We start from the raw sequence: 20,677 nt of genomic DNA, 5'->3' as shown, positions 1-20,677 counted from the left end.
GCTGGGTCTCGCGGCGGCCACGTCGCCCTCCCTCTAGTGTGCGCGTCGGTGGCGGCGTCCGGCGTGCGCTGACTGGACGCCGGCGTCTCCGTGGCTCACCGCACGCCCCCCGCCCCCGGGCGCGTCGTGCTCGCTCGCTCGCTCGCTCTCCCCACCGGAGCCTGTGGCGAGGCACCGGCGGAGGGCTTTTTTTCCCTCAGAGTTTTTGACTCCGTAGTCCCCTGAATGGCTGCCGGGCGTTGAAACGGTTTAAACGAGGTTAGTTTGGGTGGGTGTTTACCCTGCAGGACTTAAAAAGGAACGAGCTGGTTCGCTGTGTCCACTCTCAGACCTCGGGTCAGTGGTAGGCCTGGAAAGCTGCCTCGCCCTGCGTGGTCGGTCTCCATCCCAGGATTGAAGGAACCTTCAAAGTGATCTGGTCTCTTCACTCCGTTTCACTCTAAATATTGAAAACATTCCAGGCATAAAGGTCGAGTCCTCTGGGCATCTGCACAGTCTGTGAAACACTTGGAAGCGCCTGGCCCGGGAGGGCATGTCTGACGCCTGCCCTATGAGGGAGCAGGCCTGGCTCTGTTATTTCTGAGCCTCAGTACGAAATGAAAATCCAGGCCCTCAAATAGGTCCTAATCCCTAAAGGTCCTAAAATGAAGCTACCTCCTTTCTTCTCTAGGATCTCCTTTGACTTGTCATGGTGTTTCAACCAATAACACTATTGATTTATTATTATGCTATTATTAATAGAAACTTGCTATTTATTTTTTTTAAGATTTTATTTATTTATTCATAGAGACACACACAGAGAGGGGCAGAGACACAGACAGAGGGAGAAGCAGGCTCCATGCTGGGAGCCCGACGTGGGACCGGATCCTGGGTGTCCAGGATCACGCCCTGGGCTGAAGGCGGCACTAAGCCGCTGCTCCACCGGGGCTGCCCCATGTATTTTGTTCTTACTAGGACAATGGAAACTGCACAAAACCAAATCATCTCTCCTTTTTTTTTTTTCTTCTTGATGTATTCACGTTCTACCAACACTATGGAATCTCTGGCCTTTGAGTCTCACAGAACTCCCACAGATGGTGGGTCCACCAGATTCCTGTGCTTATGGGGTTTCACAAATGCTTTATGTGAATGAGGTAGCAAGGGATAGTAGTGGACATGCACTTTGCCCCCCTGGCCTCTGATCCTGCACATCCTCCCTTATCCCATTTGGTCCTAAAAGTTCAATATAGGAGTGCCTGGGTGGCTCAGACTGTTAAGCCTCTGCCTTCTGCTCAGATCATGGTCAGAGTCCTTGGATCAAACCCTGCATTGGGCTCCCTGCTCCACGGGGTGGGGGCCTGCTTCTCCCTCTGCCTCTACCTGCTTGTTCTCTCTGTCAAATTAATAATGTCTTTTTTTTTAATTCATATATAAAGTTAAGAATTTCAGGGTGGTGACAACATTAAACCAAATGGCATTCTGAGCACATTATGCTACTTGCATACCCCTGAAGCCAGTCCTATCCCAGAGACTTATGAGTCTGATAAATTGTAAATTTTCGATAAATAATTAAGGCTGCACTGGTGCCCACTAGGAAGGCACTTGGAAGACAGAACCACAGTCCTGTCTTCAAAGAGATCACAGCCTAGGTGAAAGAAACAAAGTGAACAGATGATAACTCTGAGAGCTCTAAGATGGTACTGTACAAATTCTGTCTTCTAGGAGTTGAAATGTGTCATTTTATCACAGGCTAACCCACAGATAATAATGTATAATGTGAGGAGTTCTGGATTTAGAGTGGGCTACGTTTGGTTTTTAATTATTCCTGCCACTTTAACAGCTGAAGGATCTCAAGTAAATAGGATATTCTCTCTGGCCTATTTCTCTTTTGTAAAAGAAATATAATATCTATTCAGTGCGAGAGGTTCTGAGAGAATGTAAAATGCCTAACATAGTATGGGTTATATAGCGTGCTGTCAGTAGTTATCAGCTTGGTTGCTACAGTTGGTCTACCCATTAGGCATTGTCTATTCAGCTCCACTTATCCAACTGCGTCCCATTTATATTCTTCCATTCTCCAGACCCAACTTCTGGGCCACTGACTCCCAGTAACTGAAGCTGGAGGGTGAATATCCTGTACCTCCTTACAGCCCAAAGCCGTCCTCCTAGAGCCACTTTTGAGTTTACATTAGAACTTTTTTTTAAGGTTTTACTTATATATTTATTACTTACTTGAGAGAGAGAGAGTGAGCTTGAGCAAAGGCAGAGGGAGAAGCAGGCTCCTCACCAAGCAGGAAGCCCAATGCTGAGCTTGATCCCAGGATGCTGGGATCATGACCTGAGCGGAAGACAGACGCTTAACCAACTGAACCACCCAGGTGCCCCATATAGTAGAACCTTCTACTAACTCCCTTCTCTCATCACTCCAACTCCAACCTCCTTCCCTCCCTCCTACATAAACACATTTATACACACATTACCACACTGCCTTCTGGGATGTTGGCTTGCCTGAAGGTCTACATTTCCAAACCAGTTCTCCAAATGTAGCCTCCCAGGTTTGGACTTTGTTTCTATTTTCGTGGGGGAAAAACCAAACAAACAAACAAATCTAACCTTTAAAAATGGCAAAGAATTGTATTTAACTTAAACTTGTCTTTATTATTTCTACTAGAAACAGAAATACCTAGAGTGCTTTTATTTTCCTTATATATATAGTATTGAGCAGATGTTGACATGTTCTTAATTAGTATCTTTTTATAAAGAAAATATAAGATGCTAACATTTGGAAAATCTAGGTGAAGAATATGTAAGAATATTTATATTTTCTGTCCATCTGAAACTAATTTCAAAAAAATTAAAATGTTTCATTCCTGAACAGTTATAGATTATTTAACTGAAAGATATACTGGAGATCATTGAAATATGATTATATAGGACTTGGGACCCATTATCAACAGTAGATATTTTATTTGGGAGACTAGATTGTGCATATCATGTAATTAAAAGTTGGTATTTGGTGAAGTTCTTACGTAAATGTTAAGTCCTAAATGTATAGGTAGTATGTTTGTGGAGGATGTGTTTAAAATTGTCATCAAAACCAGAAAACCAGTTTCTAAGAAACCTGTGAATCTTTGGAAAATTAAAAAAAGCCGGGGTGGGGGGACTTTCTAAGTGATATTGAAAGACCACCTTTCAGTTGGTAAATAAGCTTGTATCAGAGACTATTGAAATTAATAATTAATTTTTTGGGTTAAAATATTTATTTATTTTTGTATATTTTTTTATTAGAGTTCGATTTGCCAACATATAGTATAACACCCAATGCTCATCCTGTCAAGTGCCTCCCTCAGTGCCCATCACCCAGTCACCCCATCCCCTGCCCACCTCCCCTTCCACTACCCCATGTTCGTTTTTTTATAAATTTATTTATTTATTCATGAGAGACAGAGAGAAGGGGGGGGGGGGCAGAGACATAAGCAGAGGGAGAAGCAGGCTCTCTGCAAGAGCCTGACGATCCCAGACTGCATTATCATGCCCGGAGTCAAAGGTATGCATGCTCAAACTCTGAGCCACCCAGGTGTCCCTAGATTAATAATTAATAAGGTATTCCATTAACAATGTTAATGAGAATCAGAATAATGCTCTTAGAAACACTCTTAAAAAAGTTTTACCTGCAGTTTTTGTTGCAGTTTATTGAGTGGGATTCCCTGCCCATCTCACATTATTTTTGCGTGAGTTTTTTTTTTTTTTTTAAGATTTTTTTTTTTTTTTAATTCACGATAGAGAGAGAGGCAGAGACACAGGCAGAGGGAGAAGCAGGCTCCATGCAGGGAGCCCAACGCGGGACTAGATCCCAGGACTTCAGGATCGTGCCATGGGCCAAAGGCAGGCGCTAAACCGCTGAGCCACCCAGGGATCCCCCTGAGTTTTTTTTTTTCTTCATTTTATTTACTTCTCTCTGCTTGCATATCTTCTCACCTGAACACTTAAGGTAAGGTACTAATCTCTGTGTATATATGTCTACTTATTGTAAAATATGCTTAGCCTATATTTTTGACACTATAATTGGTTAGGTTATCAGAATAATTGGACGTGAAAGCTGCTTACCAAGAAAGTATATTTATTTATTTGTAAATAAAAGTAATAATTTAAATTTCAATAGCTATTCATTTGTAGAAGTGTGCATTTCTCTTAGTCATTTAAATTTTCTTTTGTAAAATATATAGTCTAAGAAACTTGTGTGTTAGCCCAAATGTCATATATAGAAGAGAAAACACAAATTATCTATGAGCGAATTATTTGAGTGTCCTATACTACTATCAACAACCATTTAAACAGTTACTTATAAACCCTTAAAACTATCTTTTGCTTCAGGACCTACATTCCTTAGACCAACCATCAGACAACTGCATGTTCAATCCACATATACCACCAAAGAAAATGAATTGTGCCTTCTTAGCTTGACGTTTCCTTTTGTCTGTTTGAAGTGTTGACTTTAAAATATCAGTATTAAAAAAGGTTACTTGGGCATTTCTCACTTAGAATATTAAATACAGGAAACACTGGTTGCCTTTCCATGAGGAAAGAAAAGTAAATGCCCTTTTGCCCTTTTTATATAACTAAACTCTCAGTGTTCCTTTCCAGAGAAACAACTGTTCATGCATGGTGCACGACCAACTCTTGTGATCACTGACCTGCCATAGCTTTATGGGTATAGTCTTGCACCTAAAGAAGAAAGAAATGGCTTGTGTTGAGTATTCTTTTCATGTGCCAAGTCTTGAGGAGCTTGTCGTAGGTAAATAAATTATTAACTTTAAGTATTTTGAGATTGTTCTAAGGAAAAAATTTAAAAATATAAACATTCTAAGATATGATTTGTGCAATAATATTTTCAATGCAGAACTCACTTTCCTGAGGCACTCGGGTGGCTTCGGTTAAGCGTCTGCCTTTGGTTCAGGTCAGGATCCCAGGATAAAGCCCTGCTTTGGGCTCCCTGCTCAGTGGGGAGTCTGCTTCTCCCTCTCCCTCTGCCCTTGCTCTTTCTCGCTCTAGCTCATTCTCACTCAAAAAAATAAAATCTTTTTTTTTTAAGAACTCATTTTCCTTTTCCTCTTTGTCCTTTTTAAAAAAAAAAAAAAAGTTTATTCATTTATTTCAGAGAGAGAGAAAAAGAGAATATGAGTAGGTCTCCACCTGGAAGAGGGAAAGAATCCCAAGCTGACTCTGCCTTAAGTGGCGCTGAGCCTCAGGCGCCATCCCATGACCCATGAGATCCTGACCTGAGCCAAAACCAAGATCAGATGCCCAACTGTCAGAGCCACACATGTGCCCCTCTTTGTACTATTTTTGTTCAGAGTCCAAAATTATCCCCCCCAAAAAAACTAAACTCACCATTTGAAGATTCTTGTTAAGATACCAACTTTACAGAATGAAAATGAATATAGTAATCGAAGATTTAAGTATATGTGATGCCCAAAAAGTCACACAATTTTAACTTCTTACCAGTCACAGTATTCTTTAAATATATAATCTACTGTGGCATATTAATCATTTTCCTAACATTACTACTTTTTCTCTATGATAGACTGTCTCTGATAGACTGCCAGTGAACTTGCTTAGATTTCTCTGTGTATATTTTTATGCATTTCCCCTTGTTCAAACAAGAACTTAAGGCAGCTTCACAAAATTAGTTAGAGGGGTGATAGATAAGAAAAAGTAAATAGAAATAGGAATATGAAATGAAACCAGGATACTTTGGGTTAGTACTAACCCAAAACTATGTATGTAGCCCGTCAGAAAGCTAACATTTGTTTGACAACCTTTTGGTTCTATTCTGACGGTAACTATAAAACCCACCCTTTGCAAAGTGCACCCATCCTGACAGTTCATCTGTATGTCTGATAGGTCAAGAAGTATACTCAGGTTTTGCTTGGTTATGGCTCTCTGCTTCTGACCTTCCTATTTTTTCTTTAATTTGGATGGCAGCTCAACAATCTGTATTACTAGTAGTCTTTGCCTGTATCTCTTTTTTGTCTTTCTGTTTTCCCTGATATGACAGGACAGCTAGGAATCATTTCTTTGAGGGCCTTTCTACATCTATCTTCTCTTAAGTGTTTATGTTTTATGTTCCTTCTATATGTACAGGACATATTCAGAACAAAGTAGAAACGGAATCTGAGTTTCTTGGCTTAAAATTTATTTTCAGTTTTACAGAAAATACTATAGCTAGAATTTTGTCTCTTTGTAACTGATTAAAAAAATAGATTTTACTGTATTTCTACATGCTGAAATCTTTATATATTCATAAGTTTGCAGTCATCAGTTTAGGGAGGAGAATTTTCCAGGCAACTTGGTTTCTGTTTTCGTGTAGATAATGTTTTAACTCAAACATCTGGAATGGGATGTCTACATGGCTAGATTTAGGACGGCTTCATGTTTTGGAGAATCTGATTCTATAAAACCTAAACTAATGGCTAACTACTCTCAGAGAAATTTTTGTGAAAACTTATCACCCTTAGAAATACATTGCTCTGGGCAGCCCCGGTGGCGCAGCGGTTTGGCGCCGCCTGCAGCCTGGGTTGTGATCCTGGAGACGCCGGGATCAAGTCCCACGTCAGGCTCCCTGCATGGAGCCTGCTTCTCCCTTTGCCTGTGTCTCTGCCTCTCTCTCTCTCTCTCTCTCTCTCTCTCTCTGTCTCTATGAATGAATGAATGAATGAATGAAATCTTAAAAAAAAAAAGAAATACATTGCTCTTAGGGGCTTCTGGGTGGCTCAGTTAAGCATCTAACTCTTGGTTTCTGCTCTGATCATGATCTCAGGGTCATGAGATAGAGTCCTATGTTGGCCTCTGCACTGGGTTGGAGCCTGCTTAAGATTCTCTTTCCTCCTCCTCCTCTCTCCATCTCAAAAAAGAAAGAGAGAAGTTCATTGCTCCTAGATTTATAACTTTGAAATATGTTTGCTTTTTCTGCTTTTTTTTTAATTGAGTTATAACATATCTCCAATAACACAAACTGATCTTTAAGTGTACAGCTTGATGAATTTTAACATGTTCATACCCATGTCACTGCCATCCAGATTGAGATATAAAATATTTCCAGCATCCCAGAAGACTCCTTCCTGTATTTACTTTTCCAGTCAATATCTCTACCCTAAGAGGTAACACTGTTCTGACTTTTATCACCTTAGATTAGTTGCCTGATTTTGAAGCACATATAAGTGAAGTCATATATATTCTTTTGTGTCTTACTCCTTTTGCTCAACATTTCGTCTTCAAGTGTCAGTGAAGTTGTTACATGTAATTGCTTACTTTCTAACAGTTTATTTTTTTAAAAGATTTATTTATTTATTTATTTATTTATTTATTTATTCATGAGAGACGCAGAGAGAGAGAAGCAGAGACATAGGCAGAGGGAGAAGCAGGCTCTCTCCTGGGAGCCCAGATCCCAAGGATCACGCCCTGAGCCAAAGGCAGCCACTGAGCCACCAGGGTCCCTCTAACAGTTTAAATATATACATTTCTGTAGGTCTTTGGAATTCTCTCCCCAAAAGGGAGGTAATACCCACTTTACTGTTTATCTTCAGTGGTTTAAATCTCTACAGATTTACAGAGATTTTTATGGAGGTATTGTATGGAGGTATTTGATATAACACATGTGATTAATTGTTTATCTAATGTTTAATTCTATTCATTAAGAAGACCATTTCCCCCTCTCTCTCCTTTTTTTAAAATATTTTATCTATTTATTCATGAGAGAGAGAGAAAGAGAGAGAGGCAGAGACACAGGCAGAAGGAGAAGCAGGCACCATGCAGGGAGCCTGATATGGGGCTTGATCCCAGGTCTCCAAGATTACACCCCAGGCTGAAGGTGGCGCTAAACCGCTGGGCCACAGGGGCTGCCCTCTCTTTTGTTTTGTTTTTTTTTTTTAAAGTAAGCTCTACATTCAACTTGGGGCTTGAACCAAGATAAGTGAGTCTCTTGCTCTACCAACTGAGCTAGCTAGATGCACATCACCCCCACCCCAACATTTATAAATACAAGTTTAGATTGGGAGCATGATACCCAAAATGTTGAGGGAAGATTTGATATATGGTGGCAAATTTTCACCTAATTTTTTTTTTTTTTAATTTATGATAGTCACAGAGAGAGAGAGAGAGAGAGAGAGAGAGAGAGGCAGAGACATAGGCAGAGGGAGAAGCAGGCTCCATGCACCGGGAGCCCGATGTGGGATTCGATTCCGGGTCTCCAGGATCGCGCCCTGGGCCAAAGGCAGGCGCCAAAGGCAGGCTCTAGGGATCCCTTAAGATTTTATTTATTCATGAGAGACACACAGAAAGCAGAGACATGGGCAGCATGTCTCCTGCAGGGAGCCCGATGTGGAACTTGATCCTGGAACTCCAGGGCATGGCCTGAGCCCAAGGCAGACGCCCAACCGCTGAGCCACTCAGATGTCCCTCACCTAATGTTTAATAACCTTTTTCCTTGTCTTTACCAGTTCTGCAGAAGGGGCTAAAGGGTAACTTTGCTGATGTCCAGGTCTCTGTGGTTGATTGCCCTGATCTGACTAAGGAGCCATTTACCTTTCCTGTAAAAGGTAAACGATTTTTGCAGTTTACTGTTTTTGGTCCTAATCTCTTTCTGAAAACCAATTATAAAAGTAACCTATTCTCCTCACTAAATAACTAATAAATTAGTTAAAATTAAGAAATCAGAAAACACAGTAGAAGGCAAAAAAAGGTTAATCTTAATTCTTGTCATCCAAAGAGTTTTCTAATAAATAATTTGTAAGCCTTTAAATTGCAACACTAAGGAAGCTATATATGTATGTTTATATATGAATGATGTCTTATAAATGTTGTTAGGTAGCTTCTAAATGAACTGGTATTATTGAAGTCACCAACGATTTTGGTTTGTTTACTAGTATTATCTGATCTCTAACATATTACATAGTATCTGGCTGTTGCTGCCTGACATTCTCTCTCCTTGGTTCTTTTGCCTGTACTTCCTGGGTACCTTTCCTACTTCTATGTTCTTCATTTTCCTTGATTCCTTTTCTTTCTGGCAGGCTCTGAAATCCTGACATTTTCTAGAATCTTTGCTCAGCCTCTTCTTACTCTACAATCTCTGCATTTCTTCATAGAATCCGCTGGTTTTAAATTACTATTTGGCTACAAGAATTTGAAATCTGCACATCTCACCTAGGTCTCTCATTTTCTTAGTTACAGATCAGTAATTCCAGCTGTCCACAGGACATTTCCATCTATATATTCCTCCCTGCGGGGAACCCAATGCAGGACTCGATCCCAGGACCCCGGGATCACGACCTGAGCCAAAGGCAGATGCTTAACCACTGAGCCACCCAGGCACCCCTAAAAGCACAGATTTTTAAAGGAATAGGTCATTATAGACTAATTCTGGAAATTTCATCCTATCCAAACTTTGGCTTCAATTCTAGCCTTGCTCTATTATCAACTTTCTATTGCCTTTATGCTACCAACTATATCAAGCCAGGCTTGGTTATGACAATATTGGAAACACAAGTAATTAGAATAGGATAGGGATCATAACTACTTTCATCTTCCAATCTCTGCTATTTGTAAAACCGAGGGAATGGAGAAGTTACATACTCTTAATAAATTAAATTAGTGTCTCTTGACATTTTATACTTAAATTAGATGTTTGCCTATTTTTAAGATGACTTCTTTTTTTTTAGGCATCTGTGGGAAAACTAGAATTGCAGAAGTAGGAGGTGTGCCTTACTTATTGCCTCTTGTAAATAAAGAAAAAGTAAGTATACTTTAACTCCTCACATTCACATGAAGATTATAAGAAGTTGGGTTGATTCTCTTTACATTATTAGAAGATCCATTGACCAGTGTGTCAAGGAAGGGTTAGTGGACTCATTCAAAAATAATAAACCAAGAGATTTAAGTTATTTAAATAATATTTTTTCTTCTTATATAGGTTTATGATCTAAATAAGATTGCAAAAGAAATCAAGCTTCCTGGAGCTTTTATTCTTGGAGCAGGAGCAGGCCCATTTCAGACTCTTGGGTTCAACGCTGAGGTCCGCATTCATATAATTATTTTATTTTATTGATTTGACATTTGGTTTATCTTTTTTCTTTTATTGCCCTATCAGAAAGTCTGCTTTCTGAATGTATTATAAATGGTCGATGTCATCTTTCTTTACAGATTCAGTACTGTGTGATACAGATTTTGACTATAGCATAGCACTAACCTCTAATTTCACATTTTCTCAGGGTATGCACTCAGTGTTAAATGAGACCTAATATAGTCTGCTGAGAACCCTGGATTGTGAAAAATTTTAATCCTTACACATCAGAGAATTCCTAGCTTCACTATAGTTCTTTTTCTTTTGATACAAGAGGAGCTTTTGATGAAATGAATGGAATAATTAATGATCTCATCAGTTCCCTCTTTCAGACTTAGTAAGGCCCTATGCCAGTGGTATGATGATTATTTACAAAAGGTACTATCTATTACTCTGTATGTTAGTATGTTTACAACATAAAAAAAAAGTTTCTTCACATCTCTTAAATAGAAGAATGAAGGACCTCTTCATTCTGCCTATCCCCTCACCTCTTCTGATGTAACCATTAGTCAATAATCATACAAGTTCTTTTGTAGAAAGATGAATATAATTTACCCAGTGTTCAATATAGAAAAAAAAGTTTAAAATCTAAAGACAGACATTTTAAAGCACAATTTACAATGTTCTAGAAACTAAGAAATACTGTGAACATTTTATAAGATATTTTTTCAATTTTTTGTTGTTTATAAATCTTTAACATCTTGAATCTAAAATTAAATATTTCATGCTTCATGCTTTCTTACTAGATTCTGATATAAAATATCTAAAGTCAAGGATAAGATCCTTTGTTATGTTACTCAATATACTCTCTTTGCATATTGATGCCAGGGTTGACCAATTTACTTTCTTATTTTACTTTTCAGTTTATGCCAGTTATTCAAATAGGAAGTGAACATAAACCTGCAATGAATGGAAGTTACTTTGCCCATATTAACCCTGCAGATGGAGGGTGCCTGCTAGAGAAATACAGTGAGAAATACCATGATTTTGGGTGTGCATTACTGGCTAATCTTTTTGCCAGTGAGGGCCAACCTGGAAAGGTGACTTTTTTTGTTGTTGTTCACAAAACACAGTATTCTCCAGAAGTTCTCAGATAGCTAAAAAAAAGTTGAATTTTTATTGTCACAAATATGGTTTTCTTAATTCAAAACTAGCTAAGTCAAATTTCTTTAACCCAGTTATGAAAGATTACTATAGTACTACAGGCAAGGTGGAAGTCTTATTTAAAACTGAGGTTAGGAATACTTAGTAAGCAATACCTTTTTTTCTGAGGAATAAAAGGTAACAATATTCATGGGGGAGTGAGTCAAACATATGAGCTGTGCAGTTGAAGTAAATAGATAATGCCAGTCCCTAGTTAGTCTGTAGGTAGTTTGCTCATTCCTGATGGATCGGATGTTGGTTGATCTAGACTGAAATGGTGGTAGCAAAATATAGCAAGGAGCTTAGGAAACTTCGTATTTACTTCCTATTAGAACACCAAAAGATGATAACAGTGTTAGCAATTGTGAGAACTCTCAGATTTTTAAATAGAGTAGCTACTTTAGCTACTTTGAGAAATGAGGTAGTGAATTAAAAAGATATGTTTAAGGGGTACCTGGGTAGCTCAGTTGGTTAAACATCTGATTCTTGATCTCAGCTCAGGTCTTGATTATATGCTTCACTTTGATAGTTATCCACATAATATTTTGCAGCTTAGAACAATGGTGTGCATATTTATATCCTCTCTAGGTCATTGAGGTGAAAGCCAAAAGAAGAACTGGAAAACTTAACTTCGTGACTTGTATGAGACAGACTCTTGAAAAACATTATGGAGATAAACCTGTAGGGATGGGAGGGACTTTCGTAATTGAGAAGGGAAAAGCAAAGACTCACATAATGGTAAGGGCCTTCGTTGCATGCGTATGTGGGTATGTATGTGCACATACTTAAGATCTTAGGATTTATAATAGAATTTAGTAGAATGGAGAATTCTACCCTTAAAGACACCCTGAATACTTTTCTTATTGTATTACTTTAAAACTTAAATAACAAACAATACTGTAAATCATATTGTGAGATAATGTCTAACTAGGGTCCTTTTTCATGTTAATATATTAGAAGTTTCTTTTCACTGTGTTTGCTTTTAAGATCTAGATAGACTTGAATATAAGCCTTAGAAATGGATAATCATTTTTATTGCCAGAATCCCAAACTCCATACATAGACTTTGCTATTAAGATGGTTGTGGTGGGGTGCCTGGTGGCTCAGTCATTTGGATGTCCGACTCTTGTTATCGGCTCAGGTTGCGATCTGAGGGTTGTGAGATCAAGCCCAGCATCAGGCTTTGTGCTGGGTGGAGCCTGTTTGGGATTCTCTCTCTCTCCACCCCTCTCCCCCTCTCCCCCTCTCCTCCTCTCCCCCTCTCCTCCTCTCCTCCCTCTCTTTCTCATTCTCCTTGCACTCAAAAAACAAAACAAACAAAAAAACATGATGGTTTTGGGGAAAGGACTCATTATGAAAATTATAATCTTACAGGCTGATTATACAAGTTTATAAGACATCAAGGATGGAATACTATATGAAGCAAGACCTAGGGCATTCAGGTTTTAAAATCATTTTTTTGGAGGTGAATAAATGAATAGTATAAAAGTAATTACAACTCAATTTCCTTTTCATTTTATCAATAAAATCATCAAAAAAGTGATTTTAATGTTTTTTATCCTGATAATTTGATTTTTTATTGTATTTTTTAAAAGATTTTATTTATTTATTTTAGAGAGAGAAAGTGAGAGACAGTGTGTTCATGAGCAGGGGGAGGGGCAGAGGGAGAAGGAGAGAGAGAATCCCTAGCAGACTCTGTCCTGAGTGTGGAGCCCAACATGGGGCTCAGTCCTATGACCTGAGATCAGGTCAGATGCTTAACTGACTGAGCCACCCTGATGCCCCATCCTGATAATTCTAAATGGCAAGCCAGCTAATTTTGCAAAGAAAAACACAACATTGTGAAAATACTTAATTTTCCAAATTATTAAAAACAGAATTATAGATAAATTTATTTGTAAATACCAAATAATTGTAGGATTTTTTTTAAATGCGAGTACATAATATTTCATTACTAACCATGGGCATATCTTGTTTTATTGTGTTTCACATTATTGCATTCCACAAATACTGCATTTTTTTTTTATAAATTGAAGGTTTGTGGCAACACTGCATCATGTAAGCCTTTTGCCACCAATTTTCCAACAACTTTTGCTCCCTTCCTGTCTCTGTATTACATTTTGGTAATTCTTGCAATATTTGAAACTTTTCCATTATTATATTTGTTATAGTGGTCTGTGATCAGTGATCTTTGATGTAACTATCATAATTGTTTTGGGGCACCATAAACTGTGTCCATATCAGATGAATAATTTAATGAGTAAATGTTGGTATGTTTTGACAGTTCCACCAACTGGCCATTCCCCTATCTCTCTCCCTCTCCTTGGGCCTCTCTATTCCCTAAGACACAACAATATTGAAATTAGGCCAGTTAATAATGCTACAATGGCCTCTAAATGTTCAAGGGAGAGGAAGAGTCAACTTCTCTCACTTTAAATTAAAACCTAGAAATTACTAAGTTTAGTGAAGAAGGCATGTCAAAAGTCAAGTAAGGCCAAAAACTAGACTTCCTTCCAAATAGTGAAGTTATAAAGACAAAGGAAAAAGTTCTTAAAGGAAAATTAGACATGTTAGTCCAGTGAATACCCAAATGATAAGAAAGCAAAAACAGCCTTATTGATGATTTGGGTAAAGTTTTAGTGGCCTGAATAGAAGATCAAATTAGCCACAACATTCCCTTAAACCAAAGCCTAATCCAGAGCAATTCCATGAAGGCTGTAAGAGGTGAGGAAGCTGCAGAAGAATAGTTCATGGGTTTGAAGGAAAAAGCTATCTCCCTAACATACAATTAATTGCAAGAGGAAGCAGAGCGTGTTGTGGAAGCTGTGACAAGTGATCCAGAGGTCGAGCTAAGATAATTAATGAAGGTGGCTACACTAAACAACAGATTTTCAATGTAGACAAAAGAGCCTGCTATTAGAAAAAGATATCATGTAGGACTTTCACAGGTAAAGAGAAGTTAGTGCCTACCTTCAAAGCTTCAAAGGACAGGGTGACTTTCTTGTTAGGGGTTAATGCAACTGGTATCTTTCAGTTGAAGCCAGTGCTCATTTACCATGCTGAAAATCTTAGGGCCCTTAAAAATTATGCTAAATCTACGCTCCCTGTGTTCTATCAATGGACCAACAAAGCCTGGATGGTAGCACATCTGTTTACAACATGGTTTACTGAATATTTTTGGCACACTGTTGAGACCTACTGCTCAGAAAAAAATATTCCTTTCATGCGCATGGACAATGCACCTGGTCACCCAAGAGCTCTGATGGAGATGTACAATGAGATGAATGTTTTCATGCCCACTAACACAGCATGCATTCTGCAGCCCATGGCTCAAGGAGTAATTTCAACTTTGAAGTCTTATTATTTAAGAAATATATTTCATAAGGTTATAGCTGGCTATAGCTATATGGCAGCTCAGGGCGAAGTCAATTGAAAACATTCTGGAAGAGGATTCACCATTCTAGATGCTGTTAACATTTGTGATTCATGAGAAGTCAAAATAACAAGTAGAAGTTTGGAAGTTAACTCTCATGGATAACTTTAAGGGGTTCAAGACTTGAGTGGAGGAAGTCATGTCAGATGTGGTGGAAACAGTGAGAGAACTATTATTAGAAGTGGAGCTTGAAGATGGGACTGGATTGCTGCCATCTCATGATAAAACTTTAATGGATGAGGAGTTGTTTCTTATGGATGAGCAAAGAAAGTGGTTTCTTAAGATGAAATCTGCTCCTAGTGAAGATGCTGTGGAGATTATTGAAATGACAACAAGGGATTTAGAATATTATATAAATGTAGTTGCTAAAGCAGCTATAAGGGTTTGAGAGGATTGAATCCAATTTTGAAAGTTCTACTATGGGTAAAATGCTATCAAACAGCATTGCATGCAACAGAGAAATCATTCATGAAAGGAAGAGTCAATTGGTATGGCCGACTTCACTGTGCCTTATTTTTAGACATTACCAGAGCCATCCCAATTTTCAGCAACCACCACCCTGAGCACCCAGCAGCCATCAACACTGAGGTAAGACCCTCCACCAGCAAAAAGTTTATGATTCACTGAAAGTTCAGATGATTGCTAGCATTTCTTAGCAATAAAGAGTTTTTAAATAAGGTGTGTACTTTTTTTAGACATAATGCTACTGCACACTTAAAAGTCTACAGTATAATGTAAACATCACTTTTACATGCACTAGGAAACCAAAAAAATTGTTTGACTTGCTCTATTACAATATTCACTTTATTGCAATGGTCTGGAACTGAACCTAAAGTATCTCCAAGGTATGCCTGTAGTTACCATAATGTACATTATATCTCTGAAACTTATCCACCTTATAACTGAAAAGTTTTTGTACCCTTTGACCAACACCTCATCTTCCCCACTCTCAGCCCCTGGCAACCATTCTAGTCTCTGTTTCTCTAAGTTGGCCTCTTTAGATTACAATAAATGATGTAATGCAGTATTTATCTACGTGTGGTTTATTTCACCTTAGCATAAAGTCCTCCAAGTTCGTCCATGTTGTCACAAACTGTGGGATTTCCTTCCTTTTCAAGCCTGAATAACATTAGTTTTATATATATATATATATATATCTCACAATTTTATATACATGCACACACAATTATATATATATTAAATCACACGCAAGGTGTGTGTGTGTATGTTCTTAAGAGTTAGGTCTGATTCATTTTAAGTTACTTTTTGTATACATGTATAATTTGTATATATATATTTTGTATATATATATTATATATAAATTAAGAGTCCAGTTTCATTCTTTTATACATCAGCACCATTTTTTGAAAAGACTATCCTTTTTCCACTGAATGGTCTTGATACCCTTATTGAAAATTATTTGACTGTCTATGCAAGGGTTTATTTCTGGGATCTCTATTCCACTGATCTTTATGTCTGTCTTTATGCCAGTGTCACTGTTTTGATTTCTTGTAATCAGTTTGATATCAGGGAGTATTAGACTTTGAACTTCCTTTTTTCCCCAAAAATTGGTTTGGCTCTTTGGGGTCCTGTGTGATTCCATATGAAATTTACAATGGATTCTTCTACTTCTGTAAAACACTTTATTGAGATTTTGATAGGGATAGTGTTGAATCTTTACATCACTTTTGGTAGTATTAACATCTTAACAATATCAAGTTCAATCCATAAACAGGATATTTTTCCATTTATTGGAATTTTTATTTTTTAATCTTTTTTTTTTTAAGATTAATTTTAGAGAGTGCACATGTGTGTGCATGCACATGAGCGGGAGCTGGGGGCAAAGGGAGAGGGGGAGAAGGAGACTCCTTGCTGTTCCTCAGGGCTCCTTGTGGCACTCTGCAGAGCCCTCCTTGTGGGGCTCCATGGGGGAAGATCAAGGAGGGGTGTTGATGGGGAGCTGCATGTGGGTTTGAATTCCAGACCCTGAGATCATGACCTTAGCCGAAATCCAGTTGGTTGCCCAACGGACTAGGCCACCCAGGTGCTCCTATTGGAGTCTTTAAATTTTTCAGTAATGCTTTGTAGTATAAGTTTTTTGCCTCCTTGATTAAGTTTATTCCTTACTATTTTATTCTTTTTGATGCTTCTGCCAATTTCAAATGCCTTGCTTCTCCCTCCCCCTACCCATCTACCAGTAGTAGTAATGAGACTTAAAATTAGGATGAGGATGTATTTCCAATAAAACTAAGAAGCTATGAAAAATTAAAAGATAGTAATATACCCATTCCTTCGTTTATTCATTCATACATTTTAGCTTATACACTTAGTTGATGATCATTTTGAAAACTAGGATGTGTAACTTGTTTTGATTCTAAAAATAACCAAATCTATGGGAAGGCTTAAATTTTTAACTTCATGAAGTTATATATAATTTAAAATTTTAACTCTCCATAATATTCTATATATTTCAAATGATCTTTTTTTGTAGCCTGCAGAATTTTCTTCCTGCCCATTGAACTCTGATGAAGAGGTGAATAAATGGTTGCACTTTTATGAGATGAGAGCTCCTTTGGTTTGTCTGCCAGTTTTTGTCTCCAAAGACCCGGTAAGTTTATGTCCATCTTTTATATTGCAGTATAATAGAGTGATAATGCTTAATTTTTAGGATATTCTTTTAAAATAAGGTACTTTTTGTGTTCTTGTTTAAGAACTAGGGCAGTCTCTAGGATTATCTTGGAAGATAAGACAGCAGGTGGCTAACGACCCTATGAGTTAGGGCAGGGTTGATTCTACCTTTGAGCAAATGAAAGTACATGTATTTTAACTAACACCCAAAGTCATGTTATTAAACAGTAGAATTAGGACCAGGATTCATGTCTTCTATCCTATTTGTTGCTTATTATACTATTCATTATATTTTAATACTACATACTAGAAAAAGATATGATATAGACCAATTCATAGAAAGTATCTACCAGAATAATGACTAGTCATATTTTTTTATCTAGCAATTACAGATATGTCTAGGACTTTGTTCTTAAATATATGCATAAGTATGTAAAATTATTAGTTAAAACGTTAGTCATGATAGCATTAATGTGATAGAATTGGAAATAATCTAAACGTCAGTTGGGAAGTGGTGTGTACATAAAATAGAATGCCATGCAGGTATAAAAGAAAAAGGAAGCTCTTTTATAATCTGATCTCAAGCTATATTGTTAAATGAAAAAAAAAATACTTGTACAGTACATACAAGGTGCTACCATTTGAGTAAAAATGATAAAAGTAAATATTTCTGGAAGGATACATAAGAAACTGTTTACATTGGTTGCCTGCAAGGAAAGGGAGTAAGTAGTAAAGGCAGGAGATGGATAGACACATTTTAAGGTGTTAATATCCCTTTCCACCCTCTGAATTTTGAATTAAGTGAATATATTATTTACTTAAAAATAAAATATAAACCATGGTAATATTAATAAAAAGGTCTCCCTCCCCCTTAAATGAATCCTATCCAAAATATTTTGAAAACTGACCAATAGCTTGTCTGTTGTCCTAGGGGTTTGATTTGCGTTTGGAGCACACTCACTGTTTTAGTCATCATGGGGAAGGTGGACACTACCATCAAGATACAACCCCAGACACAGTGGAATATCTTGGATACTTCTTGCCTGCAGAGTTTCTGTATCGCATTGATCAACCAAAAGAGACTCATTTATTTGGCCGAGATTAAATCAAATGAAAGAGAAATAATTCACTAAGGTTAACTTATTACTCACCAATTGATGCTAATATAAAACTCAATAGAAATTATCTCACTACTGAAATTCCATTTTTCTGGCCTTTAACTGGAAGGTATGTTGACATTTATACTCTGTATTATTTCATGGATATATCTTAGAAGTTATTGGGAACAAAGATACATAATGAAAATGTTCTTCGTTTTTATTCTTTAATAACAGCAAAATCAGTTTTATGTTTATACCTTAAATAAAAACATAGTCAGGAATTGTGATTATTCCTACCATCTACTGGTAATCACTTACATTATTAAATTCTTCAAATTAGTCTCAAACTCCCAAGTGGATGTTTCTGGGTATTAGAAAAATCAGGGTTGCAAATGTTGATAGTTGTTGAATCTTAGTACTGAACTTTAAAAAATCCATTTCAGAAATCAGAGTATACTCTTTTTCATGGAATAAGGTGGGCAAAGGAAGCAACTTTACCCCTTTTGGTGGGGCTGAATCATACTCAGAAGTTTGCAGTTTGCCTTTCACAAACATTGGCAACTAGGGAGTTAGCCATGATGCCTCCTTTGTTCGGCTTACCAATTGGAAGCATTGTACCATATCAATTATTTGCCAGAAGTAAAGGGAAAAGAAACAGCATCAAAATACAGCACTGAAATGAGTATACTTTAATTTATAAGTGAGGTTATTGCTAAACATAATCGTCCTTTGTAAAATAAAAAGTTATGTTCTTTTACTGATGGTAATTGTTGAAATTTTCCTGAATATTTGTCTATAATAATCATTAGCCAGAAATCTACTGTCTAATCTTAATCTTGCTAATGCCAACCTTGTGTAGATTTAGTAACAAAATTTAGTTTTAATACTAAACATATACTAAATCTTCAAAAAAATGTGTTTTGATTATCTTCTTTGGATATTACCTATAACAGGACCTGTGAATATAAATTCCTAAATGTTATTTTTAAATAAGCCTCAATTTGAAAATAAAAATTTTATATGCACAGTGATGTTTCTTTTTAATATCTTACCTCCAGACAGAAAAAAATATTACTGTTTATTGGTTTAACAAAAGCGTATTGAACACCTCCCCTGCCCACTGGAATGTAAGCTCCATAAGGGTAAGGGCTTTGTTTACTAGTGTAGTACTAATGCCTTTAACAGTGCCTGGACAAAGTAAAAACTCAATAAATAATTGTTGAATGAATGAGTGTGTAGAAGATAATGCCAGACACTTCACCAGATGCTGAGCTCTATCATTCAGACATTTATATAGTGGGGGGAAAACTAACAATCAACAAATATATGACAGGTCGTATTAAGTCCTGTGAAGAAAAAGCACAGGACAGGCTGTAAAGGAGGAGACTCTTTTGTTGTTTCCATCTCACATGAAACAGGATGGACTTACCACCCAAAACTCAATTTGGATGTCAAGATGGATAAAGGCACACCCTGCAGGGTGTCTGAAAGGGATTACTGCTCAAATAATGAGGCTTTCTGGGGAAAGCAGGACAGCTACCAAGTAGGTCCAAAAATGGCTTGAGAAAACAGGGAAAGGAGACTGGTTTGAGGTTTTTATGGTGGTGAAGGATTAGGGCTAGGGTTATGGTTCCACATGGAGTTTAAGTTTCCCACAAGTGTCAGAGAAGGAGCAGCTGGCTTATCAGCTTGCTCATCAAACATGGAACAGAATGGGAAAAGGGAGGAATGAGGCTTAAAAGATGTCCACAGTCAAACGTAAAAAATGGAATCCGACTCTTTACTACACCTTTTATATTAGGAAGATCAGGAAAAGACTCTGATAAAGAGACATTTTAGCAGAGACCTAAAAGAAATGAAAGTGAGCCATGAAGTTATTTGGAGAAACATCTCTCCTGGCAGATTTAAAAGTGCACAGGCAGGAGGAGATTTAGTATGTTGATGAAACAAGAAGGAGGTTGTTTTGAACAAAATACGATCACCTGACTCTATGCAGCTAACACCTAGTGCATGCTCTAAGAAGCAGTTTTGTTGATGCTATATGTATTTACAGTCCTATGTTAATGCCATATTCACTTTAAAATTAGAAATGTGATAGGGCTCCTGGCTGGTTTGGTTGGTAGAGCATGTAACTCTTGATCTTGGAGTTGTAAGTTTGAGCCCCATGTTGGGTGTACAGATTACTTGAAAAAATAAAATCTTAAAAAAATATAACAAGTATGCCTAATAACATCAACTATTGGAGGTTCTAGCCAGGAAAAGGAAGCAAGAAAGAAT

General features: G+C 37.5%; 1 protein-coding gene across 3 annotated transcripts; it reads left to right on the top strand.

The window, feature by feature from the left end:
* The first annotated feature begins 86 nt into the window (after positions 1–86).
* Positions 87–19,427, top strand: C21H11orf54 (chromosome 21 C11orf54 homolog). 3 transcript variants are annotated; one of them, XM_038568310.1, is made up of 10 exons: positions 93–258; positions 3,763–3,970; positions 4,624–4,774; positions 8,478–8,576; positions 9,696–9,769; positions 9,947–10,048; positions 10,960–11,136; positions 11,828–11,977; positions 17,164–17,280; positions 18,232–19,427. In XM_038568310.1, the coding sequence occupies exons 3-10, from the start codon at positions 4,687–4,689 to the stop codon at positions 18,403–18,405; spliced, it is 981 nt and encodes a 326-aa protein (XP_038424238.1). In that variant the 5' UTR covers positions 93–258; positions 3,763–3,970; positions 4,624–4,686; the 3' UTR covers positions 18,406–19,427. The 3 variants fall into 3 exon arrangements, with proteins under 3 accessions (XP_038424240.1, XP_038424238.1, XP_038424239.1); XM_038568312.1 differs by lacking the exon at positions 10,960–11,136 and having other exon boundaries at positions 87–258; XM_038568311.1 differs by lacking the exon at positions 3,763–3,970.
* Positions 19,428–20,677: the final 1,250 nt, after the last annotated feature.

The sequence above is a fragment of the Canis lupus genome, chromosome 21 (genome assembly GCF_011100685.1).
Source record: "Canis lupus familiaris isolate Mischka breed German Shepherd chromosome 21, alternate assembly UU_Cfam_GSD_1.0, whole genome shotgun sequence".
In the NCBI taxonomy this organism is placed as follows: domain Eukaryota; kingdom Metazoa; phylum Chordata; class Mammalia; order Carnivora; family Canidae; genus Canis; species Canis lupus.
This window is presented reverse-complemented; position numbering and strand designations above follow the sequence as displayed.